General features: G+C 38.9%; 4 protein-coding genes across 5 annotated transcripts; 2 read left to right on the forward strand and 2 right to left on the reverse strand.

Annotated features, from left to right (window-relative positions):
* Nucleotides 1-288: 288 nt before the first annotated feature.
* On the reverse strand, nt 289-2,649 carry LOC117544377 (cytochrome b reductase 1). The gene is made up of 4 exons (XM_034213356.1): nt 2,365-2,649; nt 1,304-1,512; nt 767-921; nt 289-665 (listed from the first exon to the last, which is right to left on the reverse strand). The coding sequence occupies exons 1-4, from the start codon at nt 2,555-2,557 to the stop codon at nt 386-388; spliced, it is 837 nt and encodes a 278-aa protein (XP_034069247.1). The 5' UTR covers nt 2,558-2,649; the 3' UTR covers nt 289-385.
* A 451-nt stretch (nt 2,650-3,100) lies between these two features.
* Nucleotides 3,101-11,765, reverse strand: dcaf17 (ddb1 and cul4 associated factor 17). Its single transcript, XM_034213351.1, has 14 exons — nt 11,156-11,765; nt 10,739-10,842; nt 7,009-7,099; nt 6,780-6,916; nt 6,613-6,691; nt 6,231-6,320; nt 6,047-6,154; nt 5,732-5,834; nt 5,463-5,605; nt 4,870-4,979; nt 4,544-4,631; nt 4,304-4,384; nt 3,820-3,975; nt 3,101-3,739 (listed from the first exon to the last, which is right to left on the reverse strand). The coding sequence occupies exons 1-14, from the start codon at nt 11,348-11,350 to the stop codon at nt 3,632-3,634; spliced, it is 1,593 nt and encodes a 530-aa protein (XP_034069242.1). The 5' UTR covers nt 11,351-11,765; the 3' UTR covers nt 3,101-3,631.
* On the forward strand, nt 11,164-15,320 carry mettl8 (methyltransferase like 8). Of its 2 annotated transcripts, none has more exons than XM_034213354.1 (10): nt 11,164-11,382; nt 12,389-12,546; nt 12,743-12,834; nt 12,924-13,255; nt 13,428-13,477; nt 13,694-13,754; nt 13,940-14,079; nt 14,430-14,536; nt 14,696-14,761; nt 15,020-15,320. In XM_034213354.1, exons 2-10 carry the CDS (start codon nt 12,395-12,397, stop codon nt 15,172-15,174), a joined length of 1,155 nt encoding a protein of 384 aa, XP_034069245.1. In that variant the 5' UTR covers nt 11,164-11,382; nt 12,389-12,394; the 3' UTR covers nt 15,175-15,320. The 2 variants fall into 2 exon arrangements, with proteins under 2 accessions (XP_034069245.1, XP_034069246.1); XM_034213355.1 differs by having other exon boundaries at nt 11,197-11,382; nt 12,392-12,546.
* A 944-nt stretch (nt 15,321-16,264) lies between these two features.
* Nucleotides 16,265-27,118, forward strand: tlk1a (tousled-like kinase 1a). Its single transcript, XM_034213317.1, is given in 24 exon segments — nt 16,265-16,432; nt 16,434-16,466; nt 16,468-16,510; nt 19,834-19,955; nt 20,069-20,137; nt 20,676-20,714; nt 21,093-21,168; nt 21,270-21,313; nt 21,513-21,608; nt 21,701-21,787; nt 21,905-21,997; nt 22,163-22,273; nt 22,362-22,498; nt 22,899-23,087; nt 23,310-23,376; nt 23,876-23,973; nt 24,194-24,275; nt 24,384-24,475; nt 24,694-24,783; nt 24,884-25,053; nt 25,237-25,372; nt 25,644-25,755; nt 25,834-25,941; nt 26,060-27,118. Coding segments are annotated over 24 exon segments (2,307 nt in total). The 5' UTR covers nt 16,265-16,390; the 3' UTR covers nt 26,231-27,118.
* The last annotated feature ends 119 nt before the right edge of the window (nt 27,119-27,237 follow it).

Genomic DNA, 27,237 nt, shown 5'->3' on the forward strand with positions numbered 1-27,237 from the left:
GCTCTGCTTAACTTAAATTTAAAATTAATGTAACAATATTATCTTTGAAAAGCTTTTACAGAACAGCAACACAAAGCCCAAACAGTAATGGACAGTGTGGTAACATATATATATTTATTATTTAAAAAATGTAGAAAGTTTGTGAAAAAATAAATAAATCTAAGAACAGAATTAGGAACATTGTACGTTGTTGTACAGTGTATTCCCAGATTATCTCAATCGTAACAAGCTCACCATTATTTACATATGCTTATAACAAATATAATTAAACAACAAATGCAAAAAAAATTGAAAATATAATATTTTAATATTTGCTTAAGTGTGAACACATAGGCTACATTCAACACTGGATAAAGTACCCAGTCTTGAGTCAGTTATTTACTAATCAGTTAGGCTGATCATCTAATTTGCAACTCCTCTTCCTAACATCCCCACAGGTCTCCTCATCAGGTACATCAGATAGCTCAGACAAGGCTGGACCAACGTTGCTGCTGTCCTCAACTCCCCCGTCGGTATGCAGAGTATGCAAGATCTGTTCACTGGGGCGTTTCCAAGACTTTCGAGTGGCAATCCAGAGGATTAGTGCTCCAAAAACCACGAGGAGGAGTCCCAGGACGTTCACAAAGATTGCCTCTGGGGGAGAGTCCTTGTACTTTGGGTTGCTCCTTAGAAATAAAGTACAACAAATAAAGTTATGCCCAGTCTTAAGCAGCATTAGTACTGTGCAACTTGTTTAAAAGCTTGTATTCCTTTTCAAAATACTTACAGACTAAAAATGAGTTTCTCTGTGATGCCCATGAGTGCCACAGCTATTACACTGGTGAAAAGGAAAAGACCTCCGTAGACATGCAGGGGCATAAACGCTGCTCTCCAGGATGCAGGTGTAAATGGCATCAAGTACATGCCAACTCCAAGAACAAGCTGCTCATTGAAGGAGAAAAAACATCCTCTTATTAGATAACACACTAAAAAGGACTTTTGTTCACAATGACTTGGCATTTTAGAGAAGGTCAAGTGTTTTTTTCCCAGCGTGTTAGTAAACCTGCCCTAGTTTGTGTTGTTTTGAACCAACCCTTAGCTCCATAAAAGAAAGAGTTAAAAAATATAACAGTGGTTTTAACAATAAAGCTCATTTAGGATATGCAAAAGGTCAAACTGTGTATTATTTATAGCAGCAATATAAATACTGCTAAATGAAACCAGGAGCATTTCTTTGTAGACATTTTTCAATATTTTCTGACATTTTATGGACCAAACTAATAATTCTAATGAATCAATAAACATTAGTTGCAACCATATTTACCTGCAGACCGTACAGTATCACAGCTGCGAGGCCCACCCAGCTGTGCAGGCTGTACATGTTGGGGATTTTGGCAGCATTGTGGAAGTCAAAAACTGCCACCATTGATATGACAGCTAGGATGAAGGCTAGTAAGTTCAAGCCAGCATGGATAAACTTCATCATCAGTTTACTGCGATGCCAGGTCCAGGGGATTCTGTAGACTATGATGGCTGCAAGAGGAAGTTACTCTGTCATTCTTGATTCAACAACGACACAACATTGGACACACTTGTTTCACTTGGGCATATCTTGCATTACAATGTTTAAGTAAAGTTTTCATGTACAGTCACGTATTAAAGTTTGTTTGGACAGTGTTGTTGATAGTGAACTCTAAGAAACTACGGAAAGCATTAGGGCTAGACTTAGGGGAAAATATCTTTATTTATTTTTTTATCATTTTAGAAATAAAGTTGAAATGTTGGGGAACATTTTTTGGAATGTTAAGAATAAAGAAGAGATACCATTTAGGGAATTAATTCAAATTTGGAAGATTATGTCAAAATGTATAGAATAAAAATCCAACTGTTCTCTTCTTCAACTTTTCTATCCACAAACAAGTTATTCTCAATAATTATACTTACAAATAAATGTTTTTAAAAAGTCTAACTCCTCTCATTGTTCATTCCTTATGCATAGCCCATATACTTTTCCATAGAAAGCACTATTGTCATTATATTAATGACTTTTATGGTCATGTTTTTGTGAGGTGCAAAGTTCATGCTTCCATGAGGGTCATATTGCTTAAGATATATTATCAGAATAAACTCATAATTGACTTCCTTAACATCACATACTCCATTTGTGGATGCTACAGTGTATACACTTTGAAGTTGAAATTAATTGATCTAACGCAATTTCAGTCATGTTTTTTTAAATATATAAACACACTGTCAGTGGTAACCTCCCCCTCAGGTCGTTGGGTAATCGAGTCTTGTCCAACTTAAAATCATGTTTACACATCTTCAAGACAACCCCCACATTCCGATTGACCAAAACACTTCTTAAAAAGACTAATTTCTCACCTGTTCCTTGCAAGAAAATAAACCCGATCACAATTAGGACCGGATGCCAGTTGAATTCGGCCGGACCTCCATCCCAGGCTAAACCCTCTCTAAAGTGAAGAACCCATCTTAGCACGAATATTATGGAGACCAGCCCAGCGGCCGCGGCGACAGACAGAACCACCAGGAAATGTTTGAAGTTCTCCATCGCCATCAGAGCTGCAGCACCGAGCAGCTGCTTCACAAATACAACAACTTCAAGTGGCTTCTGGTGAGGAGGGACCTCGGTCACATGACCCCGAGCTGAGGACGTGAATGGAGGAAACACGTTTTATAAATGTGGTGGTTTCAGAAGAGTTCCAGCAGTGTCTGGGACTAGTTGAAGAACATCGCTGCATCATTCTGACCAAAACACTGATGATTCATCTCAGCGTAGGATGTTTTTTGAGCAATGTTTTTGACTCACACACTGCTGCGTTTGAGTAACACGTGTCTTACACATAGACTGTATATATAAGGTCTTACAATATCTTTGAGTTTCTATAATATTGTATTTCACTTCCTCTGACTTCTTTGGATTATGGGCTGCTGTCCAGAAATGATAGTGATAATGAAAGTCATAGCCGTAATTTCCCAATCGAGATAACCATTTTGTTGTTAGAATGGAGGGGAACAAAAAGTTCAGTAAGCTGGAAAGCTATGCTGATGTAAGGACTCTTGGTTGGTACCACACATCAATACAATCATAAAAACTAACTTGAGAAAATACATTTAATATGAAAAATAAAGTGATTCAAATAAGAATTAAAAACATTGCAAAATTACAAACATTTTACGCTACGAATTAAAATTTGTTTATGTTTGATCTATTAAGCTACAATCAGTGGACTGTATTTACTCAAGTAGCCTACTGTGAATGCATAAATACAAAATATAATCCACTAATACATTATTATTCACTTATTATAATCCTCAAATATAGATAATTCTAATATGGGCAACATTAGTTATTTCAATATATGTTGATGTCAATACTTTATTACTTTTACTTGAGGACAGGGAGAGAGAGGATGACAAGTAGCAAGGGACCATCATTTACTTATTACCAAAACTCTTTTTTTTTAAAGATAAAGAGTGTAAATAATGTTGATATTTGAGACGGATCAAGTTAATGTAACCCACACATAACAAACATTGACACAGTGATCCAGATATGTTTAACAGAAAACCTGTACAAAAACAAGTTTTGAATTCAAATATTGATATAACCATACAAAGTAAATGCCACTTATTTTCTGGCAGCCTTGAGTTTGTAAACATGGCAGCAGAAGTTGGTGTTCTTTTGTTCAATATGAACAATTGTGTCCTTGTCAAAAAACAACTCATGTCGGTACGTCTGAAAGAAAAGATAAGAGCACACATGAACACATGTACACAGACACTTTAAAATGGGTCGAATCACGTTGGGTCACTCACTTCGTCCCATGGTTCCTCCAGATCAACCGTCCGAAGTAACTGCCCACTCTGGTTGTCGTGCAGTCGGATGTGGGCTCTGCCTTCTCCCTCCTCACCATTAGTTACCACCACTGCCAAAAGGTCAAGCTCATCCTCATATTCCACCATATGGAATGTCTGTAAAGTTAAAGTAACATTATTCTGAAGCCATGCAGAGTAAATATAAGGTTGCCAAAGATAAAACATAAGCTCCGCCGTATCCTCCTTTTTAATGGCATTCTCTTTTAAGATCAGATTCACAGCAGAACATCTTGCCTTTACTGACCCTTATACTTGCTACATACATTAATAATGTAACATTGTGTAGGGAAAGGTTACAGGTGCAGCTAATAATGATGTCAGAAAAAAGAAAACAAGGAGAAAGTTCCTTTCAAACCTGTTAACACATTAACATTTACTGTAAAAATAAAGATACTGTATCAATAGCTAAAGCATACATTTTTACCTCTAAATCTGGGTCATCATCCAGCTGATGAAATCTTTTCTTCACTGTGCGGCCCGATGACGTGACAGTTACTTGTGAGGGCTAAAGTAGGAATCATAAATATACCATTTACATCGCACACATATTGTCATTGTGCACACATGTGATACATGACATATACATTCATGATACATTAAGTCAAACTATGTCTGTATGAAGCACAGCATATATTAGGCTTAGTAGGTCGATAATGACACTTACATTGTTGTTTCGAAGAGTTGCCATGGAGAAATCCTTAACTACCTTTGATGGTAACCCACTGTTCAGTTCACCTTTGATTTTAAGAACACTTGAGAAAGAAAAAAAAACATATATTGTATAACAAGTCCAGTATAATAACATAATAAAAGTAAAGAAAGTATCATACTATGTGTTTATGCAGCAAAGGACCACTTCATAAAAGTCGGACGTCTCAGGATGTGTTTGTTTGGATTCATTTGCCTCCAAACCACAGACATTTTACCAGTTTTTCCTTGCAGGTTTCTTTCATTGTGTCATGTACTGTAAAAGCTGACTCGAGTACTCACTTTATTGTGGCGGGTCCAACATGAAAGATTCTCCCCGAGTCATCAGGGTGGAAGAAGATGGCATCACTCACTAGAGAGCAGCAGTCCATGTTTTGTATACCATTTATTGCCTAATGTCATATATTAAAAAATAATTACAATAAATGATTGACTAGGACATACAATATGAATTGCATAGAAATCAAATGTATAGCAAACAGCACTATAAGCACATAACTATAGCTAGGTTGCTCTTTTGTAAAAAAAATGTAATAGAACTGTACAAGCACAAAAAATAGAGAAGTTTTTATTTTTTGTGACACATGCAGAAAAGATCTGCATAAAGTGGACCATTGCAGGGTTTTGAATAGTGATTACAGATTTGGATCCATCCTGCTCTGTCCAGCAGCTGAATACAAAGACTGTCACCAACATGTGTGGCCCTTCTTACCCTGACACTTTCAAAAGCTCAGGCCAATTTGGTGTTCCATCAGACAACAAGATTGAGGATATTTTTCTATCATTGCCAGGCATATGCCACACTTTGTATTTAGATGGCCAAATCATTATTGTCATGTTATTGTGTATGATTAAAGAGGATTTCTTAAACTTACTAAAGTGCTTTCCTTGAGAGAACAGATGTGGTGAGTGCCTTCGTGACTTTTATGCGGTGGTGTGTAGATGTAGTGCCACGGGTAGCCTCCAATCTGGAAACTGTTATGAGCGCATGACACTTCAAAGAGCACTGGAGGACAATCTGCGCAATAAGACATACAAATTATCAAGTTTACTTTCTAATCTAAAAAAAATGTGTTTGCAGTAAGTAAGAAGATAAATATTTAGCACAAAGATAACACCGATCTGGATTCGAAAACAGTCTCACCTGTGATCTGGATATTTACTGGGATACCAAACGGAGTATCTCCCACAGTTTTGCCTCCAAGAAGTGAACTCTGCTTTCCAAGCATTAACTTCTCTGTCAAGTACTGAAAACAAAGAAAGTATTCAACAGATAGACAGAGCTGTATAAAGCAAGATGGGCCAGAACGATAGTAAAACACTGAATATGCAAACATTCACACATATTCAAATGTTCAACAACTGTGCTCTCTTGCAATGTTTAAACATCTGATTTAATCAAATATTCAACTTGCTTAACAGTGTGCACAAAACTCTTTGAGGATCAACAAATACATACCTTTTGTACAATGTGCTCAAAACTGTACAGCTTCACTGACTTGTTGCTGTAAGACACCACAAGGACACCTAGAGACAGATCAACATCGGTGACCCCATTGCCAAATATCTGAAAAAATAAGATTTACATATAACATCTGCAGCACAATTGAGAATAAGAAAAAAATACAAACAAATCTGGATACCTTTTTGTTGATCTCCAACATGCCCAGAATTTGTAGGGGGAAGACATGAAAGATGGCCATATGCATCACTGTATTCTGAGTGATACCTGCCTGCAAATAAATAAATAAGAAATAAATGTAAACTAGCTTTTTAAACTTAAAGACGTATTCTGAGCTCTGATAAATTGTAATGGGCATGCTCCATGATGTTGTTTTTGTTTCAGCTCTTGACTAGTAATACCTTTCACCGACTGATTTTATATCTATTTTTCTTGGATTGACTCAATAAGCCTATTAAATGTGTGACATGCCAAAAATCCATTCACAGCAAGAACCTTAATTACTTTGAATAAAGTGTCCAATCACTCTTCAGTAAGGCACAGAACTTCAGAAAATAACTTACCTGTCGTGCTAAAGATGATTCTTTGTTTTGAACAGATTTAACATAAAATATCTCTTGAGTGACATCCCAGCCAAGATACCTGCCAGAACACAACCGAGTATAGTTAACTGTGAATACATATATTAATTTACAACCTAAGAACAGAAAACTCAAAGCCTTGAGGATACCTGAACTTGTGTTTCGAAGAGAGGTAAACTCTCTGCAGCTCTTCTCCCGTTTCAGCTGAAAGGCGACACAGCCAGTTATCGGCCGTCAGAGCCAAGAGGCTGGGTTTATGATCAGAGGGGGAGGCTAACGTACTTTCCTGTCAACAAAACAAAGAAAACAACAATCTGAATATGAGTTTTTAAAATATTGTCATGGAAAATGCAGCTTTTTTTGTTTCATTTCACTTACAAGCGAGCTCTGACACAACAGGGCATCTTCAAATTTCTCCAATTTAGATCTCTTGGGCAGTTTGTAAAGAAGTTGAGGCTCTGAATAAACACTGGAATCAGAAGATTTAATCACTCATTGTTAGTTAGAGTAAACATATTTTACTATATTGTCTGTGTCCTTTACATTTTATACCTTGATGCCATCTACTTAAACATCATGACACAAAACATTTATGTTACATGTTGTTACTCTACAGTGTTTGCCCTAGGATGGAGTCATAGCAGCGTTGCTAAGACAACCCAGCATAATGTGAGCGCGGAGCGCGTGGAATTTTTTAGTGCGTGCGAATTGCGCCCAATTTGTTTCTATGAGTCTGCCAGCACAAGAAAGGCTCTTGAGGCCTAGTACCAGGGCCGGTTCTAGCCAATTTTCTGCCCTAGGCGAGATTTTATATATAAAGAATAAATGAAAAATCTCTACAAAAGACAAAAACAGAAACCTATTGACATAGGTAATATACGTCAAAATGGCTTCAAATGTATTCAGTATTGTATGAACATGTTTTAATTGGGGGGTGGACGTCCCATCTTCTAGGGGGGTCCGGGGGTATGCCCCCCCCCGGGAAGATTTTGTTGAACATTTAAAGTAAAATGCTTCAATCTGGTGCACTTTGAGCACACAATTACTAGAGACCTGATCTAGGGGGTACAACTCACTTAGTCGCCCGCAGGGGCAACGTGAGTCGCCCACGGGGCATGTTCTAAATATAGCTCACCAAGCAAATCCAAAATGTATAAAATACACAAAACAAAAAAGGAAATGTAATTAAAATAATCTACCCTATGCATAAACGAAACCTAAATCATAGCGAACTCTATACTTACTACAACTCTATATCTATCTAACACCCCTCCTCCCCCCACCCCACAATGAATATCGACCAATCACGTTCTTGCTTGATTTGCGGGACCAGCGTTGCAGTCGGGAAGAAAAGCCATGTGACACCTCCCCGCTGATTTCCCTTCTGGCAGAATCTACACAACACATCAGCCCCATTGAACACAGCCTAGTCAGAGTTTTACTCTGTGTGTTGTAACTTGCATATATATTTATTGCACTTTATTGCACACGCATGGCGTAATTTCCACTGGGGACATGTCCCCCGCTCTTTTCGAAATCCCGTTTGTGTCCCCCCACTTTACAAATATGTTTATTATTATTTTTTAACGCAGGCCGTCATCGCCACGGAGGAGCACACAGCCTCTGTGAGCGAGCGAGACAGAGAGAGAGAGAGCGCAAGAGCTAGGGAGGGAGAGAGTGAGAGAGCTAGAGAGAGTACACCTTTATCTATTTAATATAGATAAAGTAAGAAGTCATTCCAATGTGTACTATAGGACAGTAAAAAAAATCAAAAAACAGTTTAAAAGGGGAGTGATTAGTAAAATATGCATAAATAGAAAGAAAGAATGCTAACTAGGTAACATAAGATAAGAATAAACCAGTTTAAATGATGTGTTATTGGTTGTGATCATATTCTAAGGATGTTTGGATTATTGAAAAGTATACAGCTCCCATTCATCTGAGTGTTGAGAGCTGTATCCATAAATTCATTTTATGGATTAATTTTTTCCTTTTGTGCACCAGATTGATGAATTTAACTTCAACATTTAAAAAAAAACATCTTCCCGGGGGAGCATGCCCCCGGACCCCCATAGAGGAGGTGAGGACCCCCCTAGAGGAGGTGAGGCCCATGGCATCCACCCCCAAATAAAGCAGGTTAAAATAATTAAATTGAATACATGTTCTTTTAGTAAACACTGAAAATGGGTCCCACAGACCCAAACAGCACACAAAGGTTAAAGATAAGCATATAATAATGTTAAAATATGCTAAATATATACACTGCAAAAAAAAAAAAAAAGAGGAGTAAAAGTAGCCCCCGACTTGTTTTATTTTTTGAAAGTGGCCCTCACCCTAAAAAAGGTTGGTGACCCCTGATGTAGACAGACTGTCACCCTGTGTGAGGCAAACCCACATTTGCGCAGCGTTGCGTTCACAATACATAATTTAAAAAAAATCGCCAAACCAGCAAGCCACCCGGTCCTCCCGATGGCCAGTCCGGGCCTGCCTATTACATACAGTGGCAATGTCTCAAGATTTAGCGAAATACACCTTTTTTAACACACAAATACTACAAATCCACATAACAAACAATCAAACATCAAAAAGGGTCGGCACTTATTATTATTTATATTTTTTTTTAAAAAGTATCATTATTTATAAAAAACATTATTTTTTTAATAATATGTTTTTTTTGGTACCTGGCTGGCGCCCCCTAGCAGCGGCGCGCATATTTCAGCAGCGCCGCCGCTATTTGTATATAGGGCAGTGGTTCTCAAACTTTTTCGGTCAGGCCCCCCCTTAGGAGAAAAAAAAAAGTCGGGCCCCCCCAACACAAATAGTCAGGCTCAGTGGCGGCGCCAGAGATTTCTTTTGGGGGTGCTGTGGGGTAGCTTGACCTTTCATAGAGCGTGCTCAAACATTTAGGGTTTCCCATTAATGTACCGGTCGCTACAGTGGAATTTTCTACTGCAACACTCCCCACGCACATACACTATGTACCCGCGACTGTTACAATGAAGGCTCGATATCAAGTCTCGGCATATAGGTGTAAGCAGGGGTAAAGTGCTATTTTTATAGGTGGTGTGTGGACCTCACATAGGGGGGTCCGGGGGCATGCTCCCCCGGGAAGATTTTTAAATATTGAAGTTGAAAGCATCAATCTGGTGCACTTTGAGAGCAAAATGAAGAGATCTATGGATACATCTCTCAACACCCAGATGAAACAGAATTGTAAACAGATTTACTATTTCTTTATGGATATTTTATAAATCACTCTTTTAAACTTTATTCTTGTTTTACTGTCATATAGTATTTCATACCTGTTTTTCATGTATTCTCTTATTTTTTTATAACTATAATGATCATATAAACGTGTGCCTCGGAAATAATTGTTTACATTAATGGTGACCAACACGTTTGAGACCCACTGAGATAACACTGAGAGTCCTTTAGCTCACTGAGACTCTCAGTCTGACAGGAGAGGACTCTCCTCCACTTTGTTGTTAAAAAAAACTCCTTATATCCGTTAGCGTAGCTCGCTAGCACCAGAAGCTAACATCAACGATCTCCGGTACCGGTGCGCTATCTCTCTCTCTCGCTCACGCACGCACACAAAATGGCTCGTTCCACACACACACACACACAGAGCCGAGCTTTAATGAAACACAGAGACCCAGACGTAATAGTACTGTATCATATTATTTTCGAATCAATAATTTTTCAAAATATGATTTTTTTTTTTTTTATAATCTTTTTTTTTTTTTTAATAACCATTTTTCCTCCTGATCTCTCGCGCCCCCCCTGTCATGCCTCTGCGGGGGGGCGCGCCCCCCACTTTGAGAACCACTGATATAGGGGAAACACTGCTCTAACCACAGCATTTTGGTATAGATGACATTAATAAACTGGGTGGAATTTCATCTGGTAATTACCAGATGAAATTCCACCTGCTTACAGCTTACCTGTAGAAATTCTCAGATTTAGATTTTTTAAGAGATGCATTATGTTACAGTTTAATGTACATTTTAAAGATGTTGTTATAGATCTAAAGCTGAAAAGGTAATATTCTGTATTTTACAGTATGTTTCCCCAAATAATACATTTAGCAAATCTTATTGTTACTCACCAGCTGTAGCAGTTCTGGAAATTTTGTAAGTAGATTTTACCATCCTGATACTTTATTGTGGATTTTGAGGTCCTGCTCCATGCTTTAATGAACTCCCTGCTGTCCTACAATGTAACAATAATAAGGAGATAGTACATTTATAAAGCATTCATAAAAACTGTGAATATCTATCATGATTAGGTTAATTGCCAAGTATGTTTACAATAATGAAATTGGTTTTGTGTACAATAGTGCAAACATAAACACATTAAGAGAAATTGAGATGTAAAGTAATAGCAACTATAGAAATACTATTAAAAAATGTTTTAAAACTTAGATAGAAAAGAAAGTTTACAAGGAAAAGAAAAAAGAAATACAACAGAATATGACACATTATTGTGAAAACATGCAGAAATGTGCAAAACAGTCTTGAGTTACCTGGAGGATGATACCTCTCAGGACCCTCATGTTGTGCCTGCTCAGAGTGCCAGCTTCCCGGATACCTCTGCTCCTCCGGCTCAGCAGCTCAGCGGCGTTTACGGCTCCTTTTCTCCGGTACGGCGCCATCAGCAGGGGGCACTGGTTATGTTCTACTACAGGACTGTTTGTTGTAGCATGACAGAAGAAAACCATCCGAGCTAACCTCCAAGAGCACAGACAGTCAGGTAAGGGCGATATGGTTTCCCTAGTGATAACGTTAGTGCTAGTGATAACGTTAGTGCCCGTCACTGAGCTCCATCTCCCCGACAACACTGAACCTCTTCCACGGGTTTAGGGTTTAACGCGGAAAGTTACCAGCTAACGCAAACTAAGTTAGCACCGTTACAGCAGTGCACCACGACTTCTCGTTTACTTCGTTCTAAAGCTGTTCTTGGGGTTAGTTCGTTATATAACACATAGCGTTCATTATTTGTTCGTTCAGGCGTGGAAATAATGGATATCAACAGTAAACCGTTGATACACGTTAGTTAACTGTTAACAGTCAATGCTAACTGCTCTGTCCCGCACCATGTTTGTAGTTCTTCTTCTTCTTCTCCTTTTTGTTTCATGGCGGGCTGCAAACCAACGTTTGAAGGTGCATGCCGCCACCTACTGTACCAGAGAGTGTGTAACTTCAGACACATTTTTGAATTATTAAATGAAAGAAAAGAAACAAAAAACGGTGCTATATTGTAGAAATTAAACTTGTAACCTGTTAAATAAAGACCAGTTTTTCGTATTCTTCTAAAAGCGTCTTCTACGTGAGGAATTGTGGCACACGACATGCCTCTTGAAGATAAGTGACCTCTTACTTGAAAAATAAATATAATGTAGGCCTATATTTTATATCATAGTATTATTTTTGCTGTATGGGTTCATTACAGCTCTCCATTAATTTGTGTTTACATTGACTAAAGTATCGAAACAAATACTTTTGTGCCTTCATTAATTTGTCAACAAGAAGGTTCAGACTGCTATTTACAGTGCTGGAGTGTAAATAAATACCAACAAATCCCCTCCCTGTAAAACGAAGTATTTCCAGATATGTTGAATTTGAATGTTTGTTATTTTTTAATAAGTGCTCCCATTGGTTGAGGAAATTATCCTTAATAACTTATTTGATCAGCTGAAATATGCAAAAATATTGTCAAAGAATTATAAGATACATTAATCTTACTGCTTTTTTTACAGAAGAAAATGCATACACTTCGGAGCCTCACTGTTGCCAAATTGGCTAAAGTTTCCAGCAGATTGTTTTCAAGACAAAAGAGCTCAGGAGGAAGACCTTCAGCCCCACTGGGTTCACGGATTCTGACAAGTCCTGATGACATATTTAAGCACAACATGTGGTAAGTGATAAAATGTGATAAGACTTGAATTAGTCACCAATTTGTTGTTGTTATTATGGAGAAAGCAGGATTACAGAATAGGTGGATCCACTTTTGAGCTGAAATTTAGGGTACATTTTTTTAAGTGATACAGTTTGTGATTTACTATAGTTGAGCAGATGTATTAACAATTGATTTATAATGCTTTATGTTTTAGGGATCATGTGCAATGGACAGAAGAGGATAAAGAAAACGCACGGCAGAAGGCAAAAGAAAATTCCTGTACACAAATTCCTTTAGAGGAACAAGGCAAGAATGTATTCCCGCAAAAATATTTATCCAAGTTTTGATTGGGGTTAACCTTTTTTTGAAAATATCCTAAAATCTTTTCCACACAGGAACATTTGATACCGAGGCTTGCCAATACTGGGACAAGTTTTACACGATGCACCAGGATAAGTTCTTTAAAGATCGCAAGTGGCTGTTTTCAGAGTTCCCAGAACTGCTTCCTTCAGGGGATCATCCAGAGTTATACCCACAACCTGCTGGAGCCAGCACAGACACAGAGACCAGACACCGGCAACACAACGGGCCCAAAAACCATGACAGAAATACAGACGTCCCCAATCATCAAACAGACTCCTGTCAAGAAGCAGCACTAGAAAAAAAAACAGCTGCCATACAGTCTAACACATTTCCTGGCCAGCACGCATCACACAGGATCTTGGAGGTTTTCAAAACTCACATTTATTGATTTGAATATGATTGTTTAAATATGAATTGTTGCATTTGGACCATTACACAATTGTGATATGAAAACAGTAGCATGCTGTTAGTTGCAATACTAATACAGCACTTACAAATGGATTTAAAAAGCAACAAAATATACTTTTTCTTTACAGGTTGGATGTGGGGTGGGCAACAGTGTGTTTCCCATCATTAATTCCATAAAGTGAGTAAAGTTTGAGATATTTGCACATAATCTACATCAATCTGGTTTCATTATCAGTGCAACATGTTTACAAAACAAAACATTTCAAATACCCAGAATAATGGCCACTAAAATAGCTAATAATAATTCTTTACTGCATAATCCTTATGTCAGATTCATGAAAGTAAGGGTGCATCTGTACTATATTTGTAATTAATGTGATTTTATGTTTCACAGAGGGAAAGACATATTTGTATACTGTTGTGACTTCTCCAAATCTGCCATTCAGCTGGTCAAGGTAAGCTTTTCTCAAATTGCTTGGTATGCAAATGCACAGAACTGCTTTTAGGTTAATACACTTCTTCAAAGCAATACAAACACTAAACTCTTGCTCCAGTCTGTATCTCAGCTATCATTTAGAAATGTAGTTTGTGTGACTATCAAACCGTTTTGGTTCTAGCCTGCTTTTTTTTCTTCATATAGGACCATCCAGACTATGATGACTCTGTGTGTCATGCTTTTGTCCATGACATTTGTGAGGAGACCGCCTCCTCCCCCTTCCCTCCTCAGAGCCTGGATATTATTCTCGCAGTCTTTGTCTTCTCCTCGATTCATCCAGAGAGGTAGGTGAAGGTTAAAAGACAGCAGAGTCTGACATCATTTCTCACCTGCCAGATCTTTTGTTCTATATCTCATTATAAAATCTATATGTAACTGTATAATATATCACGGAGTACAATCTTTACTCTATAGTGGTTTGCTTTAAATGTAAGGCATGGTGGCATACATATTTAATTGTTTTGTTTTTGTTGTTTTACCAAATGCATTGTCCATGCATAAGCATTGTCCATGTAAGACATGTCAGCTCAATACTTCAGTGCTGTTTGTTAATTTATATATCTTGTGTTTTGTTCGTTAGCTGAAATCCTGTTGTACAAGATAATTTTTTTATTCATTGAAATTCCATTGACAGATTGCATGGAATTGTGAACCATCTATCTACATACCTGAAACATGGAGGGATATTTCTCTTCCGTGATTATGGGAGATACGACTTCTCACAACTCAGGTTTAAGAAGGGTGAGTCTACAACTAGTAATGCACACCTGAATAAAGCCATTTAACAAACATTACACTTGTATGTTGTATATTATTCTGTATTCCTCTCTGTGTGTGAAGTGTTGTTTGCCAATGTATTCCATTTTATCTTAAATCGTTTAACATTTTAATCCTTTACAGGACGGTGCTTATCAGAGAATTTCTACACACGTGGAGATGGAACCTGTGTCTACTTTTTCACTAAAGGTATTTTTGGTATTTTCTTGTAAGTGCAAAAGATATTTATTGACAGGCCCGTTAAATTTAAGAGGAGGATACTATTTGGGTACTTGGAGTTAACAGAGTATTCAAGCCTTAATATTTTTAGGCATTTAGATTTGTATACGATACGATAATACTTTATTGTCCGATCGAGTCGGAAATGTTTCAGTACAAAATAAAAGTTATGTTATCTAACAGTTATCTCTGGTTACTGACTTTTATTATTTACTGTATGCTTTACAGAAGAAGTTCATGAACTATTTTCCAATGCTGGATTGGAAGAAATTCAGAACCTGGAGGACAGACGACTTCAAGTGAACAGAGGAAAGAAAGTAGCAATGCACCGGGTTTGGATGCAGAGCAAGTACAGGAAATTATATCCACCTCCACCATCTTGACACCCAACCCAGCACAGCAATGTTTGGAGCTAAAGACCTTTTTTTATACTTTGCATTCATTCCACCCGTAGCAAACAGTTTTACCCAAATGAGTATATGTACTATAACGAAACAGTTTGCAATAAACATACAAAACAAAGAACAAAGATGTGGTGTTATCTGGTATTATGTGCCGTAGATCATTGTATTAATTTCCATTGAAAGATTATGCATAAGCCTATAATGAATTTATTGAGTGAATTTAGGGTTAGGTCCACAAGGGGAAATAAAGTTGACACTTTAAAATGGGAAACTGACTGACCTATATGAATCTGATACAATCAATGTTTTCTTATTTTCATCCCTAAATTGTGCTTAATATAACCCGCACAATGATAGTTGTGCATGATACAAATACTCATGACATGTCAAAATCCTGTTATAAATCAAACTTTTTACTTATTATATTACTTTAAAACAATGCTGCATCACCTTGAAAATATGTGTCTGGCCCAACTCTTTACATTTCAAATAGTTACATTGTTTATACATATATTTTAAATAACAATTGTATCATCCATGTTCTATTTCTTTATGTATGTGTCTTGCCTATTTACTATTACACCAGATTCCTTCAATATGAAAACCTACTCAGCATAAAGTAAACTAAAAATGATGAGATGCATCATACTTCTGACATTTAAGAAGCATAACTTATATTTTCCACTTGTTTTCCTGACTGAAATAGGCAACCACGAAATGATGGTATGGTCCAAGAGCTATTTAAGATATTTAAAGAAAAATGACAGATATTTATTTAACATTTTAAACATCATCATTTCCAGGTTTTTTCCATCAGTCCACAACCCGTACACTAAATGGGGCTGACAATAGTTACTGTGTACAGTGAATAAAATGAAAAAGTAATCTGTGTTTGGACTTTATTCTTCATGTTGACATTGACGTTAAGGAAAAATGTATCACCCTCGCGATAAGAATTTTGCACACGATGCATGACGTTTCATAGGCAACCACTTGAAGACGGAGAGGTGGCCCCGGAGCCAGGACACACAGCTGAGGTGTGAAGAGGTTTGTGCCCTAAAAACATTATTTAATACACTTTTACTCACTGGCAGTCACCCTGCCCCTGTAAAAAGACCCGTGGTATGTCAGTCGGTTAATTTCGCAGCGTGTGTGGAAGATTAACTGCCAGTAGCAACACAGGAAAAGTAGCTTGATGAGTGTCCAAAGTAGTGGAAGTTTGGAGGGGACGCCATCTTTGGTCCCAGCTCTCCACGTCCCCAACACGGACTGTGTTTTCAGCAACATACCACGGCAGGGGTGAAGGCCCGGGAAGGTATTGTTAAACGTATTGAGACGTTCATGTCTTTACTACTTGCTCGTTTGGGTCATTTTGTGCAGAAAGAAAGGGAATTGTGTTTAAACGACCGAGCAAATATTGGTGGCGAAAGCAGCTTGCTAGCTAACGTTACCCCAAAGCGTCAGCTCCAAAGTCAATTGAGCCTGTTTTTGGCTAGCTAGTAGCACCGAAGACACAGGACCGTCTTTCTGTGCCCAGGCCAGTGCAGTAACCTAAAGAAAAATGCGTGCATAATGGCGATAAACCTCTAGGAGAGCAGAAAGGTTATCCGCTGTAGTCGGTGCATCCTTTCTTTAAGCATGCTGAGAGCAAACACTATACAAGTTGCATATAGATGTACAATCATTCAGTTAATTCTGGAAGAGAAATCAAGTATTTCATGGAGGGTTAACGTTTTATCACCGGATAAGTTAGGTATGCATTGCTAGCAATCCTTTGTGTGTAGCCTAGATTGTGATGCTTGCCTATCAATAGTGGTCTCAATATCTGTGCATGTGCAACTGCTGTTAATCTCAACGGTTCTTAAATTGAATTTAAACATGACAGCATGCATCTAACGTTATGTGTAATTATGGTATTTTAAGGAAACCCTTTTTATATAGATCATACTGATGATGGGTAGCTTTGTTTGACCTTTTTTGTAATAAAAGTAACTTGGAGGAAAGACCTCTAACGCTAGATGCCCCAACAATAATGAGGGGTGCACCCATGGGAAACAGGCTGTGCAGCATGCTAACACACGAAATTAAGACATTATGCTTATTTGGTCCTCTTGGTGACCTAATAATGTTCTTACTTCTTGCACTGTTTATTTACCGCATGTTGCAATGATGCAGGACTTTTACTTAGCTTTGGACATTAAGGGAGCTTCAATATGTCCTTGTTTTATAATGCTTTGGTTTACATGTATCAAAGGATGGCTATCAAGAGCACTTTTAAATATGGGAAATTGGGAGACTATTGCTCATCTGTGTTGTTGCTTACATTGCCAGTGAGGGAACCAATTCATCCCAGTTTTGTCAGAGATTTTTTAGACTTTTCAAGTGTGTGTCTGCCATAAACAGGTGGTCACTCTGCTGAGCAGCACGGAGTTAAAATGACATTCAGAGCAAGGGTTGTAAGGGTTCAACCACGTGTTCCTGCAGGGGCTTGAATATAGATAATAGTTATGCACTGGGGCATTCACATTGAACAAAGGGAAGTCCAAGAGGAAAATGAAATATGTGCTATCTATTTGAATTGGATAGTTGACTGCTAAGTGAGGAAACGTGTCTTTGTGATTATAGGGCTACAAAATAAGCTTTGTTGTAACTCATAGCAAAATAGTCTTGCTCTTTCCTCTAGTTATAAAGTATTCAGCCAAATAGACTGCAGGATTGATGAGAAGCCACAGACCCATCATGGGGAAATATACCAAGCATACAGTGTTCCTCTTGCCTAATTGTTACTATGATGTATCCTATTAACATATTTATCCCCCTAACTTAACTTACACCCACACAACTTGGTCATTAGGTGTTGTCAACAGTATGCATGGCTAACTTCTGAAAATATGATCACGGCTTCTGTAGTTTGAGGTATCATTTAATCTTAAATGTATCAAAACATTGATTGTTTGACTGGAAGTGATTTTGATGTAATAGCATGAGCCATTTTGGGACACCTGCTTTATCATCTTCTGATCTGAAAAGTAGTTGCAATGTTGTGTTATTTAGCGCTGTGATACTCAATTTAAAGCCTGCGGTTTGCCGTAAATTGTGTATAACTGGGCCTGCTGAACATTTCATAAATCACAACAAAAAATATAAAAAGAGTGAATCAAAATAGACCAATAGAGCTTGTTTATGGAGAAGCAGTTGTCAGGAGAGGATCTGTGGACCCCAGACAGGGGATCCCTGTCAAAACGTTAAATTGTCCCCCAGGCAAAGCAAGTTGACTATCCCTGATTTAGTGAGTGGGCTGAATTATTCCTGTTACAAAACATTTCTTAAGGAGCTTCATGTTTCCCATTGAAGTGTAGGTCTTGCTTAACAGCAGACAGGGTCTTTGTTTTGGAAGATATAAGGAATGGCTTTTTGTTTAGCTGTTCTTCCTAAGACTTGATTTGTATCATGCAATGTCTTTTGAACACTGAAGCTATGTCCCTTAATTAAGTTCAGCTTCCGTGCTGTTCTAAGATTATGGACAAATGTTCAGAGGTCTGAAACTTGTACATTTGTGGTTTGATTTGATTGCATCTTTTTATTTGACAAGGAAGTTGACTAATCACTTTCCACAACCACCTAGGGAGTACGTTTGTTTGGTCTGTTTCTTTAATTCACATGTTGTAAATAAATGAGCTATTCAGACAACCATGTTTTCATATAGGAGTTATCACTTCCCTTCATCTCAAATATTTGTTGTGTTTGTTCCATGAAGCATTTTTTTAAATGAATGACAAACTGAGCTCATCTTATTGGTGTTATAATTACGTCTTCTCAGTCAGTGTTGTGTATTTTTCCTTTTGCATTTGTCATCCACCTTCTGGTATGTTACACGTTTTCAGAGGTGAACACTAGCTCCATGGGCTGCTGCCAACGTTGATTTGGTGCGTGGCTTTAAATGGATGTCGAGTGTTAGCAGGTTTGTCTATTTCTGGTGCACATTGCTCTTTTGATTCATCTTTGTTTGACCACCAATATGCCCGTTCCCAGCTGCTTTGTTATTTTGTTAATATCAAGCAGACTTTCTCAATGTGTACTGTTCCCCTCCATTTAATTAGATTCCTTTTTATAGATTCAAAATGGTTGTCTCATTAAAGCACAGGTTTAGTGGGCAGACCCCTCTGAGTCAGCAGCAGCAACGCCGAAGCCCAGGGAGCTCACGTAACAATCCCACAGGAGTGCAGTATTCATCAGGGCCGAGCAGTCAAAACACAGCTCGTGGATTCTCATCATAAAAGTGTTTGTGCTACAGAGGCACCTGATACTGGATATCTACTCTGCAGTTTGACGTATCATACATTATTTGGATGACCTTTTTATTGTTATTGTAACGGGAGTTAACGTAATTAAGAGCGTGCTTATCTCCCCGGTGCTACAAAGGGGAATCTGTCTTGGATATGATGACTAGGGAATGTTTCAACGTCTTGGCCTATATTCTGGTCTAGACTCAAATCTTATCACCTGTTTGTGGTTGTAACAAAATAAGTCTCCTTCTTAACAGCTTTGTCATCTGCTCTTGAGTGGTTGCATTAAAAGCTTCAATTAATCTGACGCTTAAATAACTGAGACAATGTGAATTGTTGCTAATCCTCCCAGGCACCATGGATGAGCTGAACAGCCTGGATCCCCGGAGACAGGAGCTGCTGGAGGCCCGCTTTATGGGCGGGGTCAGCGGGAGCACAGGGGGCAGCACAGGTAGCACAAGTGGGGGAACCAAAGTGAGTCCATATTCAAATTTTGGACATAATAATTGATCCGAATACTGTTGTACTTGGCAAAGCTTTGTCTCATCCTCCAATGTTTTTTCCCCCATTTTTTTTTTTTCCCTCAGGGTTTGACCAATAATGACTCGAATCACAGTTTTGGAAGCATGGGATCCTCAAGCGACAAGGAGTCAGAGGTACATTGAACTAATGACAGATTAGAAAATCATTATTTTAAACAAGTTATTTCATTATGTAAGTCCTTCTTATGGGGAGAGCAGAGGCTAAATTAATGAACAAAATGGCCTACTTACATTTTCCCATAAGATCAGAGCTGGAAGGTAGACCAGTATGTAAAGGATTGTTGTATGCATCCTAAAATACAAATAACTGTAGCACACTTTAAAATATTCAAAGAGTGCTTTAGGACTGTAACTAACGATTGTTTCTATTATGTACTACTCAGCCTGAATTTTAGATTAATGTTACATTTTCTGAGTCTATAAATGTCAGAAAATAGTCAATCCAGTTTTTTCAAAGTCCCATGTGATGTCTTAACTTGTCTTATTTTGTTGTTCCAAAACCCAGAGAAACTCAGCTAAATATACCATACAATGTTTTGAATGAGCTCCAAGGGTCGCACGAGATCTGCAGCAGCAATAGTTCTTGCCTGAACTGTTTATCTGCGCATTTTATTTTTGTTTGTCTTAAAATCTTGTCTCTTTCCCCTTGTAGGGGTCAGATGTGAAAAGAGGCAGTTCTCCTGCATACTCGGTAGGTATATTAAGAAATCTTGAAATTAAACATTATTGCTATTTTGTGGTTTATACCATTGTGATTACCATTAAAACCGGACACAACTAATGTGGCATTGCAGTTTCATAAGTCAAAATAAAACATTTTATTATTAAATTCCATCATGATTATAATCGGCAGCAAGTTTGTATCGGTGAGTCATATTTGAATGTTAAAAATAGTTCTTATGCTGCCTTTTTGATTGTAAGCTTTATTAGGAATAAACATTTGGGTTTGTTTGGACCGTTCACACAGGTAGACGCACTGTTGTACTACAGTTACAGCAGAGAGTATAAAGCTCCTAATCACATTTTGTATAATTGTTTTTAAAAACAAACATGTCAATCTGCCTTTCAGACCCCGGAGAAGAAACAGACAGACACACCCAGAGGCAGAAAAAGGAAACCTGAGATCCAATCAGAGAGCAGCCAAGGTGAGTGTCTTTGTGTTGAACTGGGAACATATTTGCTCCTGCTTACAGCATTTCTGTCAAATATAAAATATAACGTTGATTTCCCTCTTTTCCCTTCACAGGAAAATCAATTGTGCGAGGACCCAAAATAAGTGATTATTTTGATGTGAGTTTTCATTGTGGTGCAGACATTGAAAGGAAGTGTTGAGCGAGTAATGTGGGCTTTATCAGTCTTTCAACGCACTGGGGCGAAGTCAATTTCCTTTCTCAAAAAGAATAGCATTGGGACACAAAAGGAACCTTCAGTGGGTCTAAGATGATGAAATGTTTGGCAGTGATGTCACCTTTACTCTCCTAACCTTTAGTTTCAGGGAGGAAACGGGTCCAGTCCTGTGAGAGGTCTCCCACCAGTGATTCGCTCGCCCCAAAACTCACATTCCCAGTCCGCTCAGGGTATCGCTGTGAGTTCCTCTGAAACTTTAACTTGAACTCTCCTTTGCTGCTCTTTTGCTGGAGTTGCCTTGTGATAAAACTGCTCTCTCTTCTGTTGCAGGTTAGACAAAATAGCTCATCTCCTACTAGTCTGTCGTTTGGGGACCATATGGCGCATCCAAAGCAACAAGCAGTCAAATGTGTTCAGGTGAGGACGGTGATTGTGGATAGTTCTGGACACCATTAGCTTTTTCCTTATGCTATTGAATGTGTGTGACATATGTGGGCAACCCTTTAATCCACTTTTGTTATTTTGTCTCTCCAGACTGACCTCACAGTGTTGAAGTTGGCTGCCCTTGAAAGCACTAAGAATCTAGACCTTGAGAAGAAGGAGGGGAGAATAGACGATTTGCTACGGGTAAGGCAAAGGTCTTTCTCTGTTTACTAGACTGGGCTGTACATTTTAATGCAAAAAGAAAATATCAACATCATAAACAGTGTTTTTAAGATTTTAAATATTTGATGGATTGGGAGAATGCTATAATGTGTGCAGCTGCTGATTTCAGTTTGTTCTGCTCTTCAGGCAAACTGTGATCTCAGGAGACAGATCGACGAACAACAAAAATTACTTGAAAAGTACAAGGAACGCTTGAATAAATGCATCACCATGAGCAAGAAATTGCTCATAGAAAAGGTAAATGGAATGATTTGTCTTAACTCTTCATATAAACTCAATATATCTATGCAAAGCCACATTCAACATGTTTGAAATGGTTCTTCAGAGCACCCAGGAGAAGCAGTCCTGTCGGGAGAAAAGCATGCAGGACAGACTCCGTTTAGGCCATTTCACTACAGTGAGACATGGAGCGTCGTTCACAGAACAGTGGACTGATGGCTATGCTTTCCAAAACCTTGTGAAGTAAGAGGCTTTTACGGGAATGATGTCTTGTTGGTCATGTATTTTGTTTTCTATTTGTAAGTTTACATTTTCTTTTATAGTTTTTATGTAATTTCATTCACATTTGTTTTTCTTGTATTATATTTTTTGACAAACGGTACTGTTCAAAGGACTCCTTATTTACTCTGAGAAGACTTTTATAGTTAAGCGTTTGGTAGTTTCTCTATAAATAGAACCAACTAACCCAAACATATATTAAGCTACTGCCACAAATGGTGAATCAGGTTTAATTACTAAAATACATAGCCTCAAAGTAACCTTACAACTTACATATTTACATCTTCATCATGGTTTCATATCACTTCAGTAATGGTGCTGATCTCATCTAACAAAAATCACTATTCTCTCTTTCCATCTGCAGACAGCAAGAGGGTTTAAACCAACAGCGAGAGGACATCGAGAGGCAGAGGAAGCTGCTGGCCAAGAGGAAACCTCCATCCTCCAGCAACTCCCAAGCACCAACCACAAACTCTGAGCCAAAGCAACGCAAAACCAAGGCAGTGAACGGAGCAGAAAGCGACCCCTTTCTAAAACCCAGCCTACCTCAGCTGTACGTTCAGGCGTGTGTTCATCAGGAGTTTTACAGCAGCCGTTATCCTAGGAAATGTTTGCTCAAAGAATCTATAGTTTTGTTTAATTCTTACTCATAGTCTGCTGTTGTAGAAGGTTTAACAGGACTGAATGCACAGTAAATGAATAACACAATGTCCTTAGCATGTCCATGTTTCCTTAATGACATGAAGTAATGGTGATGTTCTCTCTTCCTGGAAAGGCTGACACTAGCAGAGTACCACGAACAGGAAGAGATCTTCAAACTGCGACTTGGACATCTCAAGAAGGTTTGTTCAATGCTGATCCTGATGCACTTGATGATAAATGTATTATTTTTTTATCGGGGGGGGAATTTGTCTTCCTGGGCAGCACATGACCTTATGTATTTGTTCATTGCATACATCATAAGTACCCAGTAGGACCCAGAACACAATGGGGATAAAGGGCTGTTTTACACAGTTAAGAAGTAAAAACCTTATTAGAGTCGATACAAAATAATTGTACATATGTAGTCTGATTCTCCTGCTTCCCAAGATGAACCACTTTTGATGTGCATCCCACTAAGGATCGAGCCATCCTGTAGTTTGTTGATGTATGCTTTGTTTTCCTGATGAATAAGCATCCCAGAAAGCCACTGACAGACTCTGTACCAAGTCAACTGTTAATATTTCATACAGGAGCTGTCCGCTGAGTAGAAGTTGGTTTTGATGAGCTCCTCTCCTTGCAGTCAGAGTTCTGAAGTCACTTCTTAGCATTTGTGTGTTGGTGTGCTTGAATCATTTATAGGAAGAAGCTGAGATCCAGGCGGAGCTGGAGCGTCTGGAGAGAGTGCGCAACCTTCACATTCGGGAGCTGAAGAGAATAAATAATGAAGACAGCTCACAGTGAGTCTGAATCAATTCCTCTCGCAGTCACTGCAATGACTTTGGAACATGATGCACACACAAGGCCAGTGTCCTCAGCCACCGTGGGGATGTTACCTAACTACCCACAGGAGGAAGCTTTCCTGTCGTCTTCCACATTGGTCGTGTATTGTCACATCAAAGATAGACGCATACTATATCTGTCATTTCAATGATTTTGTGTTGTTTTTTCCACCCAAAGATTTAAAGATCACCCAACGTTGAATGAACGATATCTGCTCCTATACCTTCTGGGAAGAGGGGGCTTTAGTGAAGTTTACAAGGTAACTCACAAAGTGTTGATGACATTCATAGGTGTTGTCAAATATTAATGTAATGCTCTTAGCAGATGTTGCCATATTAGTCACCTTTTTTGTGCATTTATTGTGCAGGCTTTTGACTTGACTGAGCAACGGTATGCTGCTGTGAAAATCCACCAACTCAACAAGAACTGGAGGGAAGAGAAAAAGGAGAACTATCACAAGTATGTTGGCTCAAGTGGAAATGTGTAACCTCAGCTTCAGTATGCTATGATTACTGTTTCAAATGTAGTGACGCACTTTCAAAAGTTGTTCTTATATCTTTTACTTTCAATGTGTTATTCCTCTCCACAAGCTCCAAATACAGAGTCAGTGCTGGTTCTTCATTCTGTCTTTTCGTGCTTTGGATATTAAAGGAGCATTATTACCTTCCGCTCCACAGGCATGCATGTCGAGAGTACAGAATACACAAGGAGCTGGACCACCCCCGCATCGTGAAACTCTACGACTACTTCTCACTGGACACAGACACGTCAGTGCAGCATTCTTGATCTCATGCTTCCATCACTTTTCAGTTGTTTCCTTTTACATGTGGGCAGTACTTCGTAGTAAGTCTTTTCTCTATTCACTAGGTTTTGCACTGTCATGGAGTACTGCGAAGGCAACGACTTGGACTTCTACTTGAAACAGCATAAGCTAATGTCTGAGAAGGAGGCACGGTCTATAGTCATGCAGATTGTGAATGCACTAAGATACCTGAATGAAATCAAACCTCCCATCATCCATTATGACCTCAAGCCAGGTAAACACGCTGCCTGGACGACTGATGACTCCCCTCACATTAAATACAAAATGTTTATCAGTGACTCTGCTTCAACCCACTAGATAACTGACACTTTATTTTCACGCTGATTTAAAGCAGTCATACCATTTAATAGTTAACCATTTATTTTGTGGTACCGACTTGTTTTACTTTGATATCAAGGCAATATCTTGTTGGTGGACGGCACAGCCTGCGGGGAAATCAAGATCACTGACTTTGGTCTGTCAAAAATCATGGATGATGACAACTATGGCGCGGATGGGATGGACCTGACATCTCAGGGTGCCGGGACCTATTGGTGAGAGGAAACGTCCTGCATCGACATACATCGGAACATTCACCAAAGGATTTCTATTTGAATTCTTTCTAACTGGCACAAAGGCACAAAAAAGGGCTGATTGCTCCTGCCTGTTTTCTCTGTAATACCAGTGATGTTATAAGTAAGAGTTGTTTATTATTAACTTGTCGGCAGTCCCGTGGGGTAGATCTTTCTCATTTGTTAATCATATTTGTTAAATGAAATGTGCAAAGTGACTTTCTGTTAAACAACTTGTTTTCATTCTGCCTAGGTACCTGCCTCCCGAGTGTTTTGTGGTTGGCAAAGAACCTCCAAAGATCTCCAATAAGGTGGACGTGTGGTCTGTAGGCGTTATCTTTTTCCAGTGTCTGTATGGGAGGAAGGTAAGGAGGGCCCCACAGATTCTTCCCTTGAATGTTTATTTCTTTCATGATAGTTAAGCATTGCTCCTCTTTTTTCAGCCTTTCGGCCATAATCAGTCACAGCAGGACATCCTGCAGGAGAACACCATACTGAAAGCTACAGACATTCAGTTCCCTGTCAAGCCTGTGTCCAGCAATGAAGCTAAGGTAGGTGAACTTGCATACAAAAGGGAAACGGATGTTTTAAATAAGTATTTTATTATCAAAGAAAGAACATCATGAAACACCTGATTGACACATACATTTCCGTTGTATCCCCCCCCAGGCCTTCATAAGGCGGTGCCTGGCGTACAGGAAGGAGGACCGGGTGGACGTTCACCAGATGGGGAGCGACCCGTACCTGCTCCCTCACATGCGGAGGACAAGCTCCTCTGGAAATCTGCAGATGAATGCTGCTGGCTCAGGACCAGCCTCCTCCAGTATCATCTCTTACTGACTGCCTCTTACTCTGACAGAAAGGATGACTGACCAAGATGCTCCCACGAGGCTCTGGCCTGTGGGAGAGGAACCGGCCGGCAGCAGGTGGAGCAGGACTCTGGTGGATACATCTCACCGGGCCTCCTCTGACCTGTGCCAGGCTTCTTCTTGTTTACCAGGGCTTGATCGATAGAGGGACAGTGAGGGGATGTTTTTAGAAGGACATGGGTAAAAGGATCTTCTGAGGGTCCGATTAAAGCACTGAAATGGAGGACGTACCTTGAAGAAAATGTGATTGGACACTGTTCAGATGTCGCAGATGGATGAAGCCTTAAAGGGCCGAAGGGAGACTTGGCAGCCCGCCGTTTAGATGAAATAACAAGGTCCTGCCAGGGTGCAAGTGATTCAGCTGCTAGAAGTTAATTAACTGTGAGGAGAGGGCGGTCATAGTTATGTAGAACTACAAAGATTTCACTATTGATTTGGCTAAATGTTTTCTTCTTCACAAATCTTAGGCTTTAATTTGAGTTACTTAGCCATAAGAATGTAATGTGTAGCATACAAGGGGCATCTAGTGACGTGTAGGCTGGGGCAGCTTACTTACGTTTAATGCACAAAGTAACCAAATGTAGAAAAATGACAATGTATAAAATCCTATGCAGGAACATTAATTAACAGATGAATTGGAAACTGTGTATGCTGTACAGGGAATTTTAAAATGTTGAACTGCAGCAGTAATGTGTACAAAGAGGTAAAATGTCCCCATGCAAAACTAGTCTCCTGGAGTCTTTTAATTTTGCTGCTTTGTTGCTCTTACTTTTTCAAGGGCTGTATGTTCCACTTTGGGTACAAATTGTACAGTTCTGCTAAAGAGTGAATAATAAATGCCAGGAAACACTTTTCTCTCTGAATGGTACTGTTCATTCTAAAGTTGATAGTACACTACATGTAAGGCTGCAATCTGTAAGCATTTGTCTCCATAGTCTGCCATCCAATGAGATTACACTGACACTCTGTGGCTGGGTT

This window comes from Gymnodraco acuticeps, unplaced genomic scaffold (assembly GCF_902827175.1).
Source record: "Gymnodraco acuticeps unplaced genomic scaffold, fGymAcu1.1, whole genome shotgun sequence".
Taxonomy (NCBI): domain Eukaryota; kingdom Metazoa; phylum Chordata; class Actinopteri; order Perciformes; family Bathydraconidae; genus Gymnodraco; species Gymnodraco acuticeps.

Excerpts from the sequence above, each read along its gene's own strand:
- LOC117544377 (XM_034213356.1), bottom strand. The coding sequence starts at position 2,557 with ATGGCGATGGAGAACTTCAAACATTTCCTGGTGGTTCTGTCTGTCGCC. Across the intron at positions 1,513-2,364 it reads TATTTTCTTGCAAGGAACAG|CCATCATAGTCTACAGAATC; the intron begins GTGAGAAATTAG and ends TTCCTCTTGCAG. Across the intron at positions 922-1,303 it reads TGATACTGTACGGTCTGCAG|CTTGTTCTTGGAGTTGGCAT; the intron begins GTAAATATGGTT and ends TTCAATGAGCAG.
- dcaf17 (XM_034213351.1), bottom strand. The coding sequence starts at position 11,350 with ATGGTTTTCTTCTGTCATGCTACAACAAACAGTCCTGTAGTAGAACAT. Across the intron at positions 6,155-6,230 it reads TGTTGGAGATCAACAAAAAG|ATATTTGGCAATGGGGTCAC; the intron begins GTATCCAGATTT and ends TTATTTTTTCAG. Across the intron at positions 4,632-4,869 it reads GTTGGACCCGCCACAATAAA|TGTTCTTAAAATCAAAGGTG; the intron begins GTGAGTACTCGA and ends TTCTTTCTCAAG.
- mettl8 (XM_034213354.1), top strand. The coding sequence starts at position 12,395 with ATGCATACACTTCGGAGCCTCACTGTTGCCAAATTGGCTAAAGTTTCC. Across the intron at positions 12,835-12,923 it reads AATTCCTTTAGAGGAACAAG|GAACATTTGATACCGAGGCT; the intron begins GCAAGAATGTAT and ends TTTTCCACACAG. Across the intron at positions 13,478-13,693 it reads CCCATCATTAATTCCATAAA|AGGGAAAGACATATTTGTAT; the intron begins GTGAGTAAAGTT and ends TATGTTTCACAG.